Genomic DNA, 19,346 nt, shown 5'->3' with positions numbered 1-19,346 from the left:
GTTGGATAAAGTTAGGTCTTTGGAGAGAACACAGCACACACAGAGGCACATGCTAATGTGGAATAATGAACAGACCCCATGACTTCTTCAGTTCTATAGTCCATCTTTACACGAAAAGAAATGGGAGGAGGATAGTTTCCAATAAAGTTCCTCCTAAAAAAGCACTAGGTATCAGAAACTCCATTTAATTACTTTTATTATGGAACTGGAGAGAGTTGAAAAGATAGCTGCAAAATTGAAGTGTCAGAGAATAAGTTTCTGAAAAAGCTCAAGAATCTAGAATTTTTCTGTGCAAAGAAAAGATTAAGAAGATTAAATAAAGGACTTGTACCAGAGAGATGACATGGTCCTTATCTGCTATATTCAAGAGTTGTACCAGACATTGGAATAAACTGTATTTATTTTTCCCTTTTCTCTCCTCTCTTCCTGCTCTGCCTTTTGACAGAAAGAATTTGGGGCATCTGAAAATGACAGAAAAAATCCTACTAGTGAAAGGCACCGGAAATTAAAATGGTTACTAGAGTGAACTGACTATTGAAAGAAAAAGAGAAAGAGACTGAGAGAGAGAGAGAGACTACAGATTCAATAGATAGATTGGAAATTGCCAGTTCTTTCCAAAGGCAAGGAGAACTAAGTGATGCTAAGGTCTCTTGAGGTTTTCTGTGTAATCTTACAATTAAATCAGGTAATAATTTATATTCTTTTCACTTGACTTTTGGCCATTTTTTTTTTTACAAATGTCCCCTTCATGTTTTAAAATATATAACTGTAAATAATTTAGTCAAACAATATTCTGTTACACATCATGTAACATTTCAAGAAAACAATAAAGTACTATAACGCTAATATCTTCTAAGTACCAGATAGGATAAATGCATTGCTAATTAAAGACTTCCAAATCTTAAAAAATGTAACAAAGCTCCCACTAAGAAAGCAAGTAACACTTAATTTTGTTTTTAAATTTCATGTTACCCATTTTTTGTTTAAAGTGGTTCATGATACAATCAACAATATTTACAGGACATCAATCACATGCAAGATATTTTCCCAGAAACAGTGGAGAACATAAAGAGGCAGAAGGTAGGGTCTCTACCTCTGTAAAACATGTAATTAAAATCGTGTAGACAAAACATAAGTACTTTGACAGGTTAAACAAAATGCATAAGAATGGAGTATAAGAAATATCACCCGGCAGGTCATAAGGAATTACAAAATGAGTGCAATACATTCGAAGTCCCAGCAGGGCCCAGCACTATGGATTGGGAAGACTGCATGCAAAAGGAGAATCCTGAAGGGGACCTAGATGAATGGGTAAGAACACAGGAGAAGGAAGGATAGGTTGAAAATCAGGTATGTGAGGCTCAGAGCTGGAAAGCAAAAGGGATATTTGATCAATGAGGGCCAGCAGAGAATTCCTCTGGGGGAGCAGCAGAGTCTGTCTGGGTAAATATTTTGGGATAACCCTGGCCTTGAATTCTTTAGGGTTAAGAAGTTTCTTAGAATTCCAAAATCAGCATTTGAGGACCATTTGTTTGGTTACAATTTATTTATTTTTATATACTGCTTGTTATGTGGCAGATACAGTTCTAATTGCTTTATAAACACTGACTCAGTTGACCATGATGATAACCGTTTGAGGTAGATTCTAGGAAGTCAGAGCACAGAGCGGATACAGAAATGTGCCTGTGGCCGCATAGCTAGTATGGGGCAGAGGCAGTATTCACAGCCAGGATTTATGCTGTGAACCACAGTACCATGCTTTGCAGGGAACAAGCAGGAAAGAATGTACCTCCTGGAAACAGAATGGGAATTCCAACCCTGGGAGCTGACCACTGAGTCAAGGCAATGGTGGAAGGAGAGGAAGAGAAGGGACCCACTAGAAATATAATGAACTGGACAAAATGATGAATGGTTGAATGGGGGGAAGGGGGTGGTGCTAAAAGTGATAGGAAAAGTCGAAGAGAACTTGAAGTCTTTATTTGTATGCTTCCTCTGGAGAGGAGGAAGTCTGGTTGGGGAAGATAAGTTCAAATATGATAATGAATGAGTGAAAATGATATGAAAAGTATGAGCTCCTTGAAGTCAAACAAACCTGAGTTTGAATTTAGCTGTGTGACTTTGGGCAAGTTACACAATCTCTAAGTCTCTCTTTCTTCATTTGAAATGGGAATATTTCAGCTGCTATGATATAAATCAGGGTTTAGCACAATATCTGACAAAGAGAAAGCCATCCATTTGATGTCCCCAGGCCACTGGAAGTGTGGAACCCAGAGCTTGGGAATGAGTTCATGGCTGAAGAATGTGGAATCGGGATGAAAGAAAGGAAGAGCTTAAAATAAGCAATGACCAGCAATGTGACTGCCACTGTTCTGGGCTCTTCTAAAGCCTTATTATACATAATTCTCACAACTGAGTAAGGCCATTTACAGATGGGGAAACTGTGACCTACAAAGGCTGAGTAGAGGGCAGCTTTTCCAGTACGAGACTGCCTAACTCCAAAGCCCTCAATACCTACAGCTTGTGGTCTCTCCAGCTGAAACTATTTGAGAGACCAGATCATCAAGCCAGAAATATGAGAGCGGGAAATAGGGATAAGGAATGAACATAGGGAAAGGAGACCAGGAGGAGCCATGGGAATGTCTGCCCTTCTCCAGTGTCTTGTAATCATGGCTGCCATCCGCAAATTATAGTTATAAGCTGGCAAGTAGTGCTGTTCTTCAAATGTCCAAAAGTCAAAAGAGGAAAAGACCCTGGGCAGCAGTGGCCTTGTCCTCACAGTCTGTCTGCAGAATAATAGAAAAAAAATAATAGAAGAAAATCATATATTGGTTTCTGTCCCTAGCTCCTGCCACAGAGATCTCAAAACATTGTAATTTCCTAAATCTTCAAAACACAAGAAGCTTTCTTTGTTCTAATATTTGGTCTTTGACCTAGGTTCCTGACACAGAGCTCCTAAATGCCTTGAAATGTCCTGGGTAATACAGAAGTGACTTTCCTCTAATGAGGCAACTCTTGGTGGGCTCCTGGTTAGCTTCGGGGTAGAAGCCAGAAAGACTAGCCATGATTGGAAGCTTGGAACTTTCAGACCCTCTCCCTATCTTCCCAGGAAAGGGAAAGGGGCTGGAGATTGAGTTAATGATTGATCATGCCTGTATGATGAAGCCTACTTCTGGTTGGTGAACACAGTACAAGTCAGGAGGGTGGTGCACCCTGATCCCATAGGGAGGCACAGAAGCTACTGCACTTGTGATCCTTCCTGACCTTACCCTATATATCTCTTTACTTGGCGGTTCATCTTATATCCTTTATCATATCCTTTATACATAATAAATCAGTAAGTGTAAGTAAGTATTTCCCTGAGTTCTATGAACTGTTCTAGCCAATGACCTAATCCAAGGAGGAGGTCATGGGAACCTCAGATTTGTAGCCAAGGTGGACTATGGGTAACCTGGGGGCCTACTACTTACAACTGGTGTCTGGAGTGTGTGTGTGTAGTAGGAGAAGAGTCTTGTAGAACTGAGCCCTGAGTCCTTAACCTGTTGGGTCAGCTCTAACTCCAGGCAGTTAGTATCAGAATTGCTTGGTGTGGAAAAGCCACACATCTGATATCAGAAGTGATGGGGGTGTGGTAAGTACTGATAGTAAAGGAGAAACTGGGAGTTTTTTCAAGTCGCTACCCTACATGAAGACTCTCCAATCAGCTCCACATGGGGATTTGTCCCAGGTCTGGTACCCAGAAAAGGCCCAGGTGGGGGCCAGCTTTCTCTTCTTCCTAACAATCCTATTTCCAAGGCTGAGAGGCCTCTCTTTACCTGTGAACACAGCTTGCTTTGCATCTGAAATCCTGTATCTGCTTACCCTCTCAGAGACCTGCTCCCATTCTGCTCCCTTAAATACTGACAGTGGCCCAGAATTGAACTCGAATTTTCTATGGCCTTTCCTTTTCCAGGGTGTTCTAACCCACTGGCCATTGGCCTTTTCCTGGAAAGAAGCCACCTCTTCTGCTTTCCTTCAGGGCTTTCCTTACCCTCTTAAGCACAATAGACCCAATGCTCACATTCCCTGCCTGTCTTTCAGGCTCTTACCACACTTCCATAAACTATTTCTGGCAGAGGGGTGAGTGGGGAATCCCTGCCACAGACAACCAGAGTGGTCAGTAGTGATAAAGGCTACCAGGAGACTGAGGAACAGGAAACAGCCCCTCAACTTAACTACTGAAGATTAATGGTGACTTTCAAAGATGCTGAACAACAGAGGCAGAAACCACACTGCAGGGGTGAAGAACAGAGGAGCTGTAAACCACTTTTCCCCAAACACATATCAGTGAAGGAAGGGGAAAACAAGATATTGGAGAAAGGGGGCCACATGATCAACCGAGACTTTTTCTCATGATAGCAAACAACCTAGGGTTATTTTCAAACGTATGATAAAGAAATAGAATATGGAACCAAAGTCTTAAAGTAATAAAATTCCCCTCTTGTTGATGAAATATTTATGTCTATTTGTCATCAAAAATTAACTTCACCTCCCAAAAGCTTTAATGAGTAAAGTATATATAAATATAGGGTTTTTTTTACACTTGGATTTTGAGGAAGATAAACATAAAAGCTAATACATGCAAATCCTTAAAAAATTATAAGCCCTGTAGTACTCTCTGACCCCTTTCAATTAAATTTGACTGGCATAAAAACAAGTAATTGAAGTATTAAGAATCAATTAGCAGCGATCAGGCTGATTATCATTACACCTTTAATGAGCAGTATTGGTTTCAGTATCACAGTGCAATGGTTAATGGCTGCAAATGAATTGATTGCCCAGCCACCAGCTGACATTTTGAGAACCTTGAGACATCATCACTTTTTCCTGCTACTAATTAAGATTTATATCTTCCATGGTATTAATATTGCAAAGGCTTTTGTGAGGGAGGTAGGGTTTTTCCACTGTCTTTGTGTTCATGGGTCTCATCAGTTACAAGTGTACGTGCTGGGATCACAGACGGGTAAACTCCATCCCAGGGACTCAGTTCAAACTGGGTCCTCTGCTGAATCATTCAACGAAGATTTATGAAATGATGGCCATGTGCAAATCACCATGCTAAATGTCAGAGCAAGTGAGGAGAGAGGACCACCAAGATGGATTAAAACACTGCCCTGAATTTAGGGGGCTTGTTGTTTCTGGGGGAGACACACATGGCAGAATGCAAATGAAAATAGAACAGAAATAATGAAGATGGGGGCATAAACAAGGGAGCAATTCATCCTGATTCCCAACAAGTGGCTTCTTTTAATGCTACCGTCACCAAGATTCAAGGGTTCACCTCAGTCCATGCAACTGGGAAGGGGACTTTCCATGGATAATTCCACGGCCAGTCTGAACACTCACGGAAAAGGCTGCTTGCTCATCCATCTGTAGCTGTGATTCCCACTCTGGAGGGAGCAGGGACAGCACAGCCTGTGTCCCACTCTGGCCTGGCCCTCCATTCACGGGTCAGAGGGGTACCTGCACCCTGACGGGCATACATTCTCCCTTTCTCCCACAGCCCCGCAATACCTTCCGTAGCTTTCTCAACTACACAGGGATGGCTACAATTGAATAAACATGCCCAAGAATCACTTTGGAAGCATTATTAAATGCCCATCTTTAGGCTCTACTCTAAGAGATTTTATTTAAATTGATGGCCTAGATTATTCTGATGCTAGAAGTCTCCAGACCACATTTTGAGGAAAATGGCCTAACCTAGCTCTCTCGCTTTACAGCTGAGGGAACAGCACCTGAGAGGGAATCATCCTAGGATGCACATAGTGTTTAACAAGAACAGACACTCTATGGCCATCGCCATGAGCAAGTGTTCTTCCAGAGTTTCCCTGGGTGCAGAAGCCATCCCTTTAATTCTCACAACTCTACCAGGTAAGGACAGGCATCGTCTCTTGTATACGTAGGTAAGCAAACTGAGGCACAGGGAGGTGAACTAAGTTGCCTAAGGTCAAACAGTGGGAAAAGAGCCCATCCAGCCTTTGAACCCAGACCACCTGACTCCAGAGCCCACCACAACCACTAGCCCACCAAGGTTGGGTCTGAACCTGGGCTTCCTGACTCCCAGGCCAGGTGCTCTCCACCACACCACACTGCGGCCAAGCCCATGATTCTCAGGTATGGACCTTGGGGGTTCTGTTGGCCACTGAGAGCTCCAGCGGGTTTTTCTTTAAGAAGAGCTGCCTTCTCCTGGAGACCTTCACATCACTTCTTCTCCTCTGCAACATTCTATGCTTTTCTCTGCTGAGAGCTTATTGAGAACAAGAGATGCCCAACTTTAGAGCTATAGGTAAGCATCCCTTTGACGCATTCTCTGAACAATTAAACTGAAGCTTTTCATGAGCAATTCCAGTAGGGCCAAGGAAGAAAAAGATATCCCATACCTGTTTTCAAGTGTGTGCCCAGAATTAGAACCCCTCAAATTATACTTCCACCTTGGCCTCATCAGTGAACTTCTCATTTTTTTTCTGCCTGAACTGACTGAGAGACCAAACTTCTCAAGGAAGACCTTGGAAACATCAGAAGTTCCAGGTCATTAAAAAGAAAGTATGGGAAGTCTGGCTGACGGAAATCAGCTCAAAAGCAGAGGAGACTGACCACGGATTCGAGTGCACCCATCTGCACAAGAGAATAACCTTCATGAGACATTTCTCTTTATGACTCTGCTGTTTGTAATCTCTGGCAGGCTGTAACATCAATTAAGCAAAGCTTTTTTATTTCTGAGTCCCTTCATAATAGAAAAAGAAAAAATCTCCCTGGTCTTGTTAAGGAGCCCTTTCTTGCTACTTTGTTCCTTGGTGCTGCTAGCTATAGGTCTGTGTTCCAGCTGGTTCTACAGCTCTGACCCTACCCTAACGTACTTATGGACTTTCAGAAATGTCATTGCTAAGTCTCTGCTGTTTTTCTGGGTGACGCTGGTGGCCAGCCCTGGTTTTCAGGAGGTGCCGGGGCTCAGCTGAACTGCCAGCTTCATACCACATGGCCTTGTTCTCAGAGCCTCTGTCCTTGTTCAGCAAACTGCTTCCCCACCTGCCTAATGTCTTCACCGTGCTGTCCCTGCACAGTGTCATCACGGAAAGACAACCAGTGCAGTCCCGATGCCAGTGCTATGTGATTTAAGGAGCAGGGCTCACTTTTGCTGCACCTGTGTCCACGCCAACTGCTGGGCTCTGGATTGTTGGAACTAATGAGCACAATTCTAGAAGCAGTGTTTCCTGGGACTTGATGACTAGACCACACTAGGACAAAGAAGGCAACTGACATGTAATGTTTTCTGGAATCTAAGCAGCCTTCCGTGATTTTGCCACATTCGAGGCTTTTTATAGATGCCCTTTATCAGGTGGAGAAGTTCCTTGCTGTTCCTAGTTTGCTGCAAATTTTTAATCACAAGTCAATGTGAAATTTTGTCTTCAAATGCTTTTCATGCAACAGGTGATATGATCATGGGCTTTTTCTTCCTTTGACTGTTGTTAGGGTGGATTCCATTAATTTGTATTCAAATATTGAACCAGCCTTGCATTCCCAGGATGGATCCCACTTGGTTGTGGTGCAATTTATTTTTTTTTAAATGGCTGGACTTGATGTGCTAGTATTTTGTTGGGGATTTTAGTGTCTATGAAGATATTGGTCTAGAGTATTTTCTTTTACTGCCTTAATCTAGTTTTGGTATCAGGGTAGTACTGGCCTCATAAAATGAGTTGAGAATTCTTTCTCTTGTATTTTCGGAAAGAGATTATGTAATATTTATTTCTTCTTTGACATATTTGGTGGACTTAGTAAAACCCTCTGGTATTTGGAAGATTTTGACTATGGACTCAATTACATTTGGTAATTATAAGACTGTTCATGTTATCTATTTTATCTTGGCTTAATTTTGCTAGTTTCTCTTTGTTTTTAAAACTGGTCCATTTCATCTAAGATGATAAATTTATGTGCATAAGAAACAGAAGCCTCAGCCTCACAGCCCCAAAAGAATGAATCCTGCCAAACCACGTGATGACACACAGACCCAGCAGCAGCCTGGTGAAACCATGTGGTAGAGAACATTGCTCAGGCACACCCAGACTTCTGCCCAACACAACTGTGAGATGACAAATGTGTGTGTTTTTAACCACTAAATTTGCATTGTTAACACAGCATAGAAAGCTAATACAATCTTTCCCCACCCTTTACCAGTATGACTATATTTGAAGTAAGTTTCTTATAGACAGAATATGGTTGGTGTGTTTAGACATACTTATTGATAAGTTTGGATTCTGGTCTCTTGTTTTATTGTTTTCTGTTTGTTCTATTGTTTGTTTTGTTTTGTTTTTTTGTCTGTTGTTCTAATGTGCATGGATGTATATGTTTATTCATTTTGACAATCTCTGCCTTTGATTACTGTTAGCTGGAGTTAGTCTCCTCTGTGCCTTCTTTTGGATGATTTTAACGTCTTTTTTAGTATTCCATTTAAATCTGTTTATGTATTTTCTCACTGTATATCTGTGCATAGTTTTTTTCCCAGTGGTTGTTGAAGTGATTACAGCTTAGCCAGCATTCCACTTGAAGAAACACAAGTGGGCTGTGAGCACTCAGCATGAATTCGGGTCATGAAATGGAAATGATGCAGTGGGATGCACGGGGATGAACGACACGGGATGTAATAAAACAGAGCCTGTGCCCCATCCTTTCCACTCAAGCCAGAATGCCAGGGTCAAAATGCTCAAAAGTAAATTTTCTTTTACCCTACTGGGAAATATTGGATTCTTTCCTGGACCATTTATCTCAAGTATTAGATGGATGTTATGTTTTTCGGCCAGATTTGATATAATCTGGAAATTGGGTTTTGGGGTTTTTTTCCCCTAATGTTTACTTTCTTTTTCTCTGTAGACCCACATACCCTGCCTGGAGGTAGTACTTGTGGGGCGTGGGGTCCTGCTTGAAAAAGTGATCACCACTCACAGCCGGGAGCCCCAGCCCCAGCACCCTTCATCAGTAGTCAGTCCTCACTGTGTCTAACAGACCATACATACCTATCCCTGAAGATCAACCCTGTGAGAAAAGGTCAGGCTAAGATGGTATTTCAGACCTTTAGTCTGGTGGGTACACTGGGGCAGGGCCCAAAGCAGATACCAGCCCATTTCCCATCATGTTAAACTGCACCAGTAGACCTCTCTGTCCATCCTCTCATCTTTCCCTGAGACTTCTCTGAGATTTCCAGCCTTCTCTCCTCTCCTGTAATAACTGTGTTCAGCACTGTGCCCAGGATCTCTTGGTCCCTGCGCCCTCGGCACCGTCCTCACTGCTCGAGATGCCAGGATCTCTTGAGATTTTAACAGAGAGTGTCCCACCCAGTCACCACAGCAGCAGCAGGCAGTGAAAGGTGACTGAGCAGAGCAGTGTCACACGTGCAGCCAGAGAGAGACAACAACTCAGAGGCCTCTCCCTCGGCCAGACACAGGCAGCCCCTGGACTGTGCCATCTGCTTTTCTTCAAGGGTTTGTGATGAAGTATTTTGTTCCTTCTATAAGTATTTACCTTAATAAAGTCCACTTAGATATACTTTAAAGGTGCGAGGGGGAAGGCACAGGCACAGCCCCGCTACCCTGCAAACCCTGATGACTCTGACCCTAGATGCTTACCGAGGCTGTGACTCAGTTGCTCTTATATTGTTTCTTCCTCCTTCCTTCCCCACTGACTTACACTTGGGTGACAAGAGGAATGAGTTCGTTCCTTAAGTTACATGAATAATGTTTCATTCTCTTCCCTCTACGTTTATAAAAGTCAAAGGGAACATATGTACAGTTGTGGTATACCATTGACAGAACTCAAGGGACACAAATAATTACTTAGTACGGGGAAGAATAAACCATGTTGCCAAATGGAAAAGCACATTGTAGATAGTCCTGTCTATTGGTAAATGGGCAGGCATACACATGGACTGGAGCCTCCCTCCTTTCCTTCCTTCCTTCCTTCTATAAGTATTTACCAAACATTCATTCCATTCCTGGCACTCTGTTAGGCACTGGGATATTTTTAAGAATCATTCCATAGGAGTTAGAACACCCCTGTCCATCCAAAGCCATTCCTTCATTCGTGGTAATGTGACTGTAGCCGGATGTGCAGTCATTCTGATTTTCCAGCCTCTACTGCACTTACATGTGCCCATGTGTCTACATTATGCCCAATAAAGAATGACAGGTAACATGTGCCATTTATGACCCAAGCTTTTTAGAAGTAGATATGCTTCCTCTATGCTCTTTCCTCTTTTATCCATTAGGGGCAGTCCCAAATGAGAGGGTGGCAAGGCCCCAAAAGGAAAAGGAAATAGAGTCACATTCTTGAATCTCCATGTGAAGGAGGAGACTCCTTGACCAGGAATGCCTGCCTTAACTGTTACATACTACTTTCTTATTATATCTGTGCTATTACACATCTTGGGGCTTGGGGTGCAGTGGGCTGTTAGCAGTTAAGCTACTCTCACTGATGCAGAAATTGGTATCTCAAAGTGGGGAGCTGCTGTATGAAAAATGTGTATGTGAGAATTGGTTTAGTGATTTAGTACGAGATAGCAAAGAAGTACATATAGCAGGATGAAAAGGTGGAAATTCCTCTTGTCCTGTGGCCAAAATATTTAACAAAACTATTTTCTACGTTGGGGCGCCTGGGTGGCTCAGTGGGTTAAAGCCTCTGCCTTCGGCTCAGGTCATGATCTCAGGGTCCTGGGATCGAGCCCCGCATCGGGCTCTCTGCTCGGCAGGGAGCCTGCTTCCCCCTCTCTCTCTGCCTGCCTCTCTGCCTACTTGTGGATCTCTGTCTGTCAAATAAATAAATAAAATCTTTAAAAGAACAAACAAACTATTTTCTACGTTAACTTAGCAGGTTAACCCAGTATCTATCAGGCCTATAGCTCTAGGGTAGGGGCTAGTAAACTATGACTCCTGGGCTAAATTTTACCTGCTGTCTGTTTTTGTAAATAAAGTTTTATCAGAATACAGTCACCCTCATTCCTTTACCTATGGTCTATGGTTGCTTTTGCACTATAAGAGAAATACTGAGTCATTGTAAGAGAGGTCACATGACCCCCAAATGCTAAAATATTTACTACCCAGACTTTTGGGAAGGACTTTTGTCAACCCCTGGTATCCGGGGGTTGACAGTGACAACGATGGGACCTAGGTGATGATTCAGCTGGACAGTGGAAGGTACCCGGGCTCCTGGATCACTATGTGAGGAGAGCTGCCCCCTAGCCAGGACTTGTACTGTTAAAGAGAAATGAGCTTCTACTGTTTTTGAGCCATTATATGGCTTAGGAATGTATTTGTTTCAGGAGTTTAGTTTCTTTTACCTGTGGCAGATTGATGGGGAAAATGGCTCCAAATCCTCTCTCCTCCCTGGATCTCCTTCTTACAGAACTTCGCAGTGCCTTCCCATTCTGGGTGAGGATTTCTATACCAACCCTTGACTCTTGGTTCAGCCACAAGACTTACGGTGGTCAAGAAGATGTTAACAAATATAATACAAACACATGCTTGGAAAAGCACTTACACATTTTCACTTTCTCCCTCTTGTTCCTCTGATGTTGCCCTGAGAACAAGCCTAGGCTAGCCTGCTGGGGGATGAGACACATGGGCCAGAGCTGAGCTTGCACAGGGGTCTCAGCAAAAGCGCCCAGACACATGACAGAGCCCAACCAAGATCAGCAGAGTCACCCATCCAACATATAAACTCCTAAGAAAAATAGCATGTATTGCTATAGGTCACTGAGATTTTTGTGGTTATTATAACAGGATACTTCATTGGGGGAATAAATACCGGTATACCTACTAATACATACATAAATGTGCTGCTCTTTCTTTGTGTCCATTCTGAGGGTTCTGGTTTTTCAAATGGGCTGAGGTCCTTCTCTTGTGTAAAGCTTTTACAAAATCTTACAAGGCAGCTACCAGTTCCTACTTTACATATAAAGAAAAAGACTCAGGGGCACCTGGGTGGCTCAGCCATTAAGCGTCTGCCTTCGGCTCAGGGCATGATCCCGGGGTCCTGGGATCGAGCCCTGCATCAGGCTCCCTGCTCGGTGGGAAGCCTGCTTCTCAGTTTCTCACTCCTCCTGCTTGTGTTCCCTCTCTCTCTGTGTCTCTCTGTCAAATAAATAAATAATTAAAAAAAAAAAAGACTCAAAAAGATAAAGTGATCTGTCCAAGTGACTCCAACTGAAAAATACCAGAGCTGTGGGTTTAGCTCTGATCTTCACATTCCAAATGCAATGGGTTTGTTTGGGGGTTTTTTGCCTCAAAATCAAAGCAGCCTGTCCAACATCTTCCTCAAGAACATGAACTCTACCAGACCCAGGAGCCAGGCAGGCACACGAACGACGAAGGGGACAGCTCGCATGGTCACCATGCTCAGGGAAGGGCAGAGATTGAGGGAAGTGGAAAGCGTGTGGTTCATCGAAGGGACTGCCACAGTTCAACTCAGGCCAGTTGCCACCACACAGAAACGGGGTCCGGGTGGCCCCAAGGCTTGGTTTTGCAAGAGAAGCCAGAAACCCAAAATGTTACGTAAATTGTCCTATTTTTAAACATTAGGTCTATTTTGGGGCGCCTGGGTGGCTCAGTGGGTTAAGCCGCTGCCTTTGGCTCAGGTCATGATCTCAGAGTCCTGGGATTCAGCCCCGCATTGGGCTCTCTGCTCTCTAGGGGAGCCTGCTTCCTCCTCTCTCTCTCTGCCTGCCTCTCTGCCTGCTTGTGATCTCTCTGTCAAATAAATAAATAAAATCTTTAAAAAAAAATAAAAAAATAAAAAAAAATAAACATTAGGTCTATTTTTAAAAATACAGTGACGGCCAAATAAAATGCATATCCCCTATCGGGCCCAGAAGCCATTAGATCCCGGCTGAAGCCTTGTATTTGCACAACACTCTTTAGCTTAATAAGTAGTTTCATGACTGTTCTGTCATTTCTCCCTTAGAAAGCCACCATAATGACGGGGGAAATAGGTGCTCTTACTGACACTTGTATAGGTGTAGAGACCCAGGCTTAGAGGAAGTAGGTAAATGGCCCAAGTTCACGTGGCCAACTGGTATCAGTCAAGACTAGCATCCCCAGGCCTTCAGGTTCCTATACCATTTTACTCCTTTTTCATATCAAGCACATATGAGGGTTCAGAACATTCTCGCATCCACGGCACTGGGGACAAGTGTCCCTGAAGGTTCCACTATTTCAGGGGGCCCCGGGTCTGGCCAGGTCTGCCAAGCTCTGTGCTGTGGGCAGATCGCAATTTAAATTATGATTATAGTCCTTCCCCCACAGAGTTTACGTTCTCTGATTATTTTCTTCTTTTCCTCTCTAAGTGAACCATATCTACTTATTTCTAAAACTTCTGCCTGCCCGTCAGATGGCCTCAGGCTATACAAACAAAGAAAATTCATAATTAAAGTATTAATAGAGTTTTAAAAGCTAGCAGAAATAATGATAAAAACATGGGCCTCAAATCTATAAATTAAGCACAAAATTACGTTCAGAAACCATTTCCTCCCAGTATCCTATCAAGGCGGCTCAGTGGACTGCAAAGACGTTATAACGCGCAGCAAAGCGTCTGAGAAATAAATGGCCCACGTCAAAACAAGCGTGTAATTTCTGCACAGGAAGCAGGACTGTTTTTACTTACTCACTTACTCTTTAACCATTTTAGCAAATTTATATTTGAATAAGGAGAGGCAGGGAGAGCGTGGGAGGCAGGGACGATGAATAGATGTTTTTTTCACGGGTCCCTGCCAGCCAGCAGTGGCCCCAAAGGCTTTAGAAGGTCAAAACCTTCCTAAATTCATTTGTCACCATTCTGAGGGCTCTAGATTTTCAAATGGGCTTCAAGGCTGAAGAGGAGTTTACAGTAAGCACAGGGGGGTGACAGTGGGGACATGCAAGGCCACCCCTCCGTGCCAAGCAGGGATCCCTCTTCAGGAGCAAGACCATTCACAGGCAGTCCTGTTTCCATGAATGCTCATGAGATGGGAGATATGTCAGCTTCTAGACTGACAGCAAACCACAGATTACCCACACAAGGAAACACAACTGAGTTCATGCTGAGCATAAAACACGCTTAAAGAAACTCCCCTTGTTGAAATTTCAGTCTTCTTTCTTATTATTTTGACATTAAACATATATTTGCTTTGGACTCACTATAGGGGGAAAAAAACAAAACCTCAAGGTCTGTGTATAGGACCAAAATAAATAAAAATGACTCGCTCACAAAATTGTTTTCGTTCTGCCACATAAGCAAAGTGACCACTTGATAAGCAAGAATTGCACACAAGTCCTTAGACAATTATCACCAATACAAGCTCTGTGAGTTATTACTGATTGTTTCTTTTTTTTTTTTTTTCTAAGCAACTCGGCAAAAATAATAGTCTAGAAACATCAGAGTGACAGAACTGAGTTCTGAGGAGACAGGACGACTAGATAAGTGGTTTGAAGAAAAAGACTATGGATGTGGATTCTCTACCATTAAAATCCCAGAGTGTTCTGCTTTAGAATTAGAGTTTCTAGAAAGATCTCTTTGGCAGAGCTTTAACATCCCATCAAAGCTGTAGCCAGGGTGAGTCTCCCATTTGAAGCAGGTTAATGTTTCCTAACTGGCTGAACTCTTATAGCCTTTAGACCAGATACTTGCAGGCACTTGCTTCCAAGGAGTTTGGAAGTTACCCGCAAGGGCACTTGGCTGAGACAGGCAGACACCTCAAGTCCCGGCTGGCTGAACACCCAGATGATGTGGAATGGGGAGACTGGAAGGTCAGGCTCCTCCCTCCACAAGCGGGTTTGGCACCGGTTAAATCCATTATTTCCCCCCTTGGAAGGAACAGGCTTGTCAAACGCAGAAAGGATGGAGCTTCCCCCACATTCCACAATTGCTGTCCTAGATATTTTTAGCATCGGACAAATACTGGTATTTAGGATTGCAACAAAGGGCTTTCTCGGCTAAAAAAAATATATATGCCAAATATACTTTTCCATAGAGACAACCACTTCTAGACCCCATCGTTAATATTCTCTCTAATAAAGACTAGTAGGGCTTCACATGTGAGTCTGATTAGATCCTTCCTAAGTTATATGCAATCAGAGCATTAAAAGGACACTGTCTTTTTAATGTCAAGTAGACCGAATCTTTGGTGGCATCATTTGGACACTGAGCAGTTAGTTGCCTCCTCCAAAAGCACCTTCTTTTCACCACAGATCCTTCTGTAATTATTCCCTCCTCACACACGAGTCGAAGCCCACTCTGTGACAGCCGCCATGCCAGGCCTGGGCGTGTGACAGTGACCACCGTGCTGTCTCGACCCCAAATAGATACTACAGCTGCATGCAGGAGAATCTTGGGCATCCTGCTTTTTCACATCCCAGGGAAAGTTGCCTTCTACCTTCATCTGAGGTGAGACTATTCCTCAGTATCCTACTTCTCGGTTTTGTCAAAAATTTCTGATGAAAAAAGATATGTGTGCTCACTGAAAAAACTGAGAAATATAGACATGGCTGAAGGAAAACATAAAATCTTATGTAATCCTCAGAACTTTTTCAGTGGGTGCGTGTGTGTTTGCCTGCATTTATATACACTATACTATTTGGTGAAGTTTGCCCAAAAAGGAGAAAGCGAGAAACAGAGTGGCTGAACTAGAGAATCGTAGGTATGTGAGGGAGAGAGGGAGAGAGAGGACAAGTTGGCATTTTCCCTAAAATCAATCTAAGTCTCCTTTGCTCCAGGATCCATCCGTCTCGGGGTCCTGGGCAAGCCAATTAACGATCCAAGAGCCTCTATCCTACTTGTCTTTCCAAGCACACTGTATCTATAAACTAACCCTCAGTAACATGTGCACAAGCCCAAGGCCACTGGAAAGTTATGCTGGGCCTATAAATAGTAAAAAGTACCACTGCTTCCTGAATGGTTTAAAAAAAAAAAAACATTTATTTAAAAAAATGTAAAGGAATTATGAGTTTAGCAGTGTAAATAAAGAGAGTCGGGGAAATAGTAATAATTTCTATCACAAATTTTTGACTACACATTTTTCAGTATCTGATTAACTTGTTACATCACCTCCTGTTTTGACATTAAAAGCGTTTCTTTGGCCAAAAGGCAGGGAAAAGTACCTCGTCACAAACCAACCAAAGATTCTGGCTGACTCCAAGGTCATCTCTGAAGAAAAGCAGATTGATGGCATTCAAATGTTCTAGAATAAATGTTTTTTAGTTAAAAATACAGTCAAGCCATGTGTCAGAACTAAGAGCCCAAAATACATCATCTTTTCAGGGAAAAAAAATTCTTATGATACAAAAAATATCCTATGCAAACTAAATTCATTTCTTACTCATTAGTGAGGGTTTTGATGTCACATGGAGAATGACTGTTTTCCTTCTGGTTAGAAAAGGAGAACAAGGTCTCTGACAACCCTCACTGAGCGGTCCCCACCTTCCTGGATAACCTCCCAGAAAGCATTCTTCGTGTTTCCAGGGTTTGACGACACAAGAAGTTATTCCCAAAGGAGAAGTAGCTGCCTTGATGATCTGGGGATGGGCTGGGGCGGTGGGGACAAGAACACAGAGCATTCCCTTCTGTGGGAGAAGGAGCACCTGCTTGGGTGCTCAGCAAACTGCCCTGATTGTTCCCGACAAGGGCCAGCGGCGCCCCTGGCTCTCACAGACCCCACTGCCTCAGAAGAAACCGTGCTTGCTCAATTCGCTTCTGCCTCATCACAAGAATGGAGGTGGGGCCGATGACCAACTTTTCTGTTAAACATTACTCAAGAGGAACACAGGGAGCTCTTGAGATGTCTGTGATCATGGGGCAGGCTCTGCAGTCACTTAAAAATCATAAAACTCTACAAAAAGGCTGTATGTCTGTTGGTGGGCTCTGTGAGCATTAAAACATGGCCCTGGGAAGACAGGCGATTTTCTGTGAATGCTTCCTGACTACCAGCCCTCCAGTCTCGCTGTCTCCCCGTGTCTGCAGATAGGCTGCCTGGAGGGTGCTCGCACCCTGGCTCAAGGCCCGCCAAAGGGCCCATATCAATTCAGGAACAGGGATTGTGATGAGGGGAGGGAAAGCCACCTGCTTCTCTGCTGTTGCTCCCCACTCCTGAATCTTGTCATCTCACCCTCCTCTCCCGATAACACAGCGTGGTCTTCCATCAGCCACCTGTCCCTCTGCCCTGCAGATGCCGACCCTGGGAGATGGGGAAGAAGGAAGGGCAGAGAAGGAGACAAGGCCTCCTTCCTCCCACCACTTACTGGTGCTTGCAACCCTGAAGCCCTCCCAAAATATGGAGAGATTGATTGCAAACTAAAATGTGGGGACTGTAGAGGAAAAAAAAAACAGGTAGATTATTTCCTCTCGGCCCCAGGAAAGAGCAAGAAGTTCTGAGCAATTCAGCAACCCGTCTGCTTCCAACATTCCCACTCATCAAGGACGAGTCTGTGGCCTCCGTCTGCACAGACACCCCAACTCGCATGGCTCCTCAGGGCTCGTCTGCAAAGGGAAGGTCTCACACAGCCTGAGGAAGGGAAGGCTGGAAAGCAGGACCCCTCACAGGGGGAGCAGGGGACATGCAGAGCACAGCAAATGTTGTTTCACCAAAGGATCTAATTAGAAGGCAGGCAAAAATTTCCTATTTACTATACAAACATAGATGCACTAAAATTCACAGCTGTTGCTTAACACACTTCTGACAAGAACATGTCAAACAAACATATGTGGAGGGGTGCACAATGAGTGGTTTTCAATCGTATCTTAAATCAAATTTACTTAAACCCCGCTCATTTTAATTCTTTTTATGCTGCGCCTAACAGAATCATCATCACATGATTAGCAGATCTGCTATATATAGAAGATATTCTATATATTCTCTCTCTCTCTCTCTATATATATATATATAAATTTTTCTTCAGGATGAAAGGATTCTTCTTCAGGATATAGGTATATAAATATATTACATACATACATACATACATACGTGTGTGTGTGTGTGTGTGTGTGTGTATGCTCTTCTTCAGGATGAAGACAAAAACACATGCCAGAAAGATCACGCCCCACTTAGGCTCATCAACCAGACCTACAGTCCAGTTCTCCAAGTGGAGAAGACATGGCTTTGGGGATTCTTTCTCTTACCCTGTTTTGTTTCCCTTGGGGCTTTCCCTGCTCACCTCCGATGCTGCTGCTGCAATAAAGAAGAAGAAACGCAGAATGCGGACAGCCATCCGACACCTGCAGCCCCAGCCTGCACCAGCCCTCAGTGGCCACCGGGGACAGCGGTGGCGGGGGTGCGGAGGACAGCCATCACTGTCACTCAGCTCCAGGCCAGAGGAGGAAGGGCCTTACCTGCCATTGTTCACCTCGAACACAGGTGAGACTAACCCCGAGGAAGTCCGGCTCCCAAGATAAAGGACTAAGAGGGATGAATAATTAATAATTCACTGGAACTTGAAGCGGATGGTAAGTGTGAGGCCAGGGTGAGTAAAAGAAAGAAACACTAAACGAAAAGGCCAAGTTTTGTTTGTAAGGAAGCTCAGACGGGGGATGTTCATGCGGAACTGCTGGGAACTGGAGCCTCTTTTTCCAAACCCCTATTTTTGCACCGAGAGAAATCAGCCTTGGTTTCCCAAAAAACCCCAAGGAGAGACTTGCTGTTTAAGGAAAATGCCCTCTTTGGAGCCAGTCACACTGGTTTCTGCCCTGGCCCCATACGCAAGTGGACTGTGAGGGGTCCCTCCCGCTCCTCATGTTTCGGGAATTCCCATCCCTTGGAAACTTCCTTTTCATCTTCAAAACAGTTTACCATTGCAAGCACAACAACTCAACTAAGCCATTCGCTGATTCTTTCAACCATGCACCCTTCATTCAAGTCTCTCTCTGTGCCAGGATCTGTGCTGAGACACTGGCATCAAGAAAAAAAAAAAGACCAAATTTTCTCCAAACAGGCTTTACTTTTTTTTTTTTTTTTTTTTTTTTTTTTTTTGCCAATTTCATTCACAGCTATACCTGAGCACTTAGTTATTTTTTTTAAGATTTTAGTTATTTATTTGACAGACAGAGATCCCAAGTAGGCAGAGAGGCAGGCAGAGAGAGAGGTGGAAGCAGGCTGAGCAGAGAGCCCAACGCAGGGCTCGATCCCAGGACCCTGGGATCATGACCAGAGCCAAAGGCAGAGGCTTAGCCCACTGAGCCACCCAGGTGCCCCTATACCTGAGGTGCTTAGAATAGTGCCTGGTACCTAGAGGCACTCAGTAATTATACTTTAAAATGCAGCTTATACAATTGAAATTGCACAAAAGAGAAAATATCGAAGTTCT

The 19,346-nt window shown here is 43.6% G+C and overlaps 1 protein-coding gene across 1 annotated transcript in view; it reads right to left on the bottom strand.

Moving 5' to 3' along the window:
• Positions 1 to 14,942, bottom strand: part of LOC111140755 (myosin IIIB) — a 427,320-nt gene extending 412,378 nt beyond the window's left edge. Inside the window, exon 1 of the mRNA XM_022492953.1 lies at positions 14,715 to 14,942. Coding sequence (XP_022348661.1) covers positions 14,715 to 14,942 — 228 coding nt within the window. The remainder of the gene's footprint in view (positions 1 to 14,714) is intronic.
• Positions 14,943 to 19,346: the final 4,404 nt, after the last annotated feature.

Source organism: Enhydra lutris, unplaced genomic scaffold, assembly GCF_002288905.1.
Source record: "Enhydra lutris kenyoni isolate GAN:26980312 unplaced genomic scaffold, ASM228890v2 scaffoldscaffold1, whole genome shotgun sequence".
Lineage (NCBI taxonomy): Eukaryota > Metazoa > Chordata > Mammalia > Carnivora > Mustelidae > Enhydra > Enhydra lutris.
This window is presented reverse-complemented; position numbering and strand designations above follow the sequence as displayed.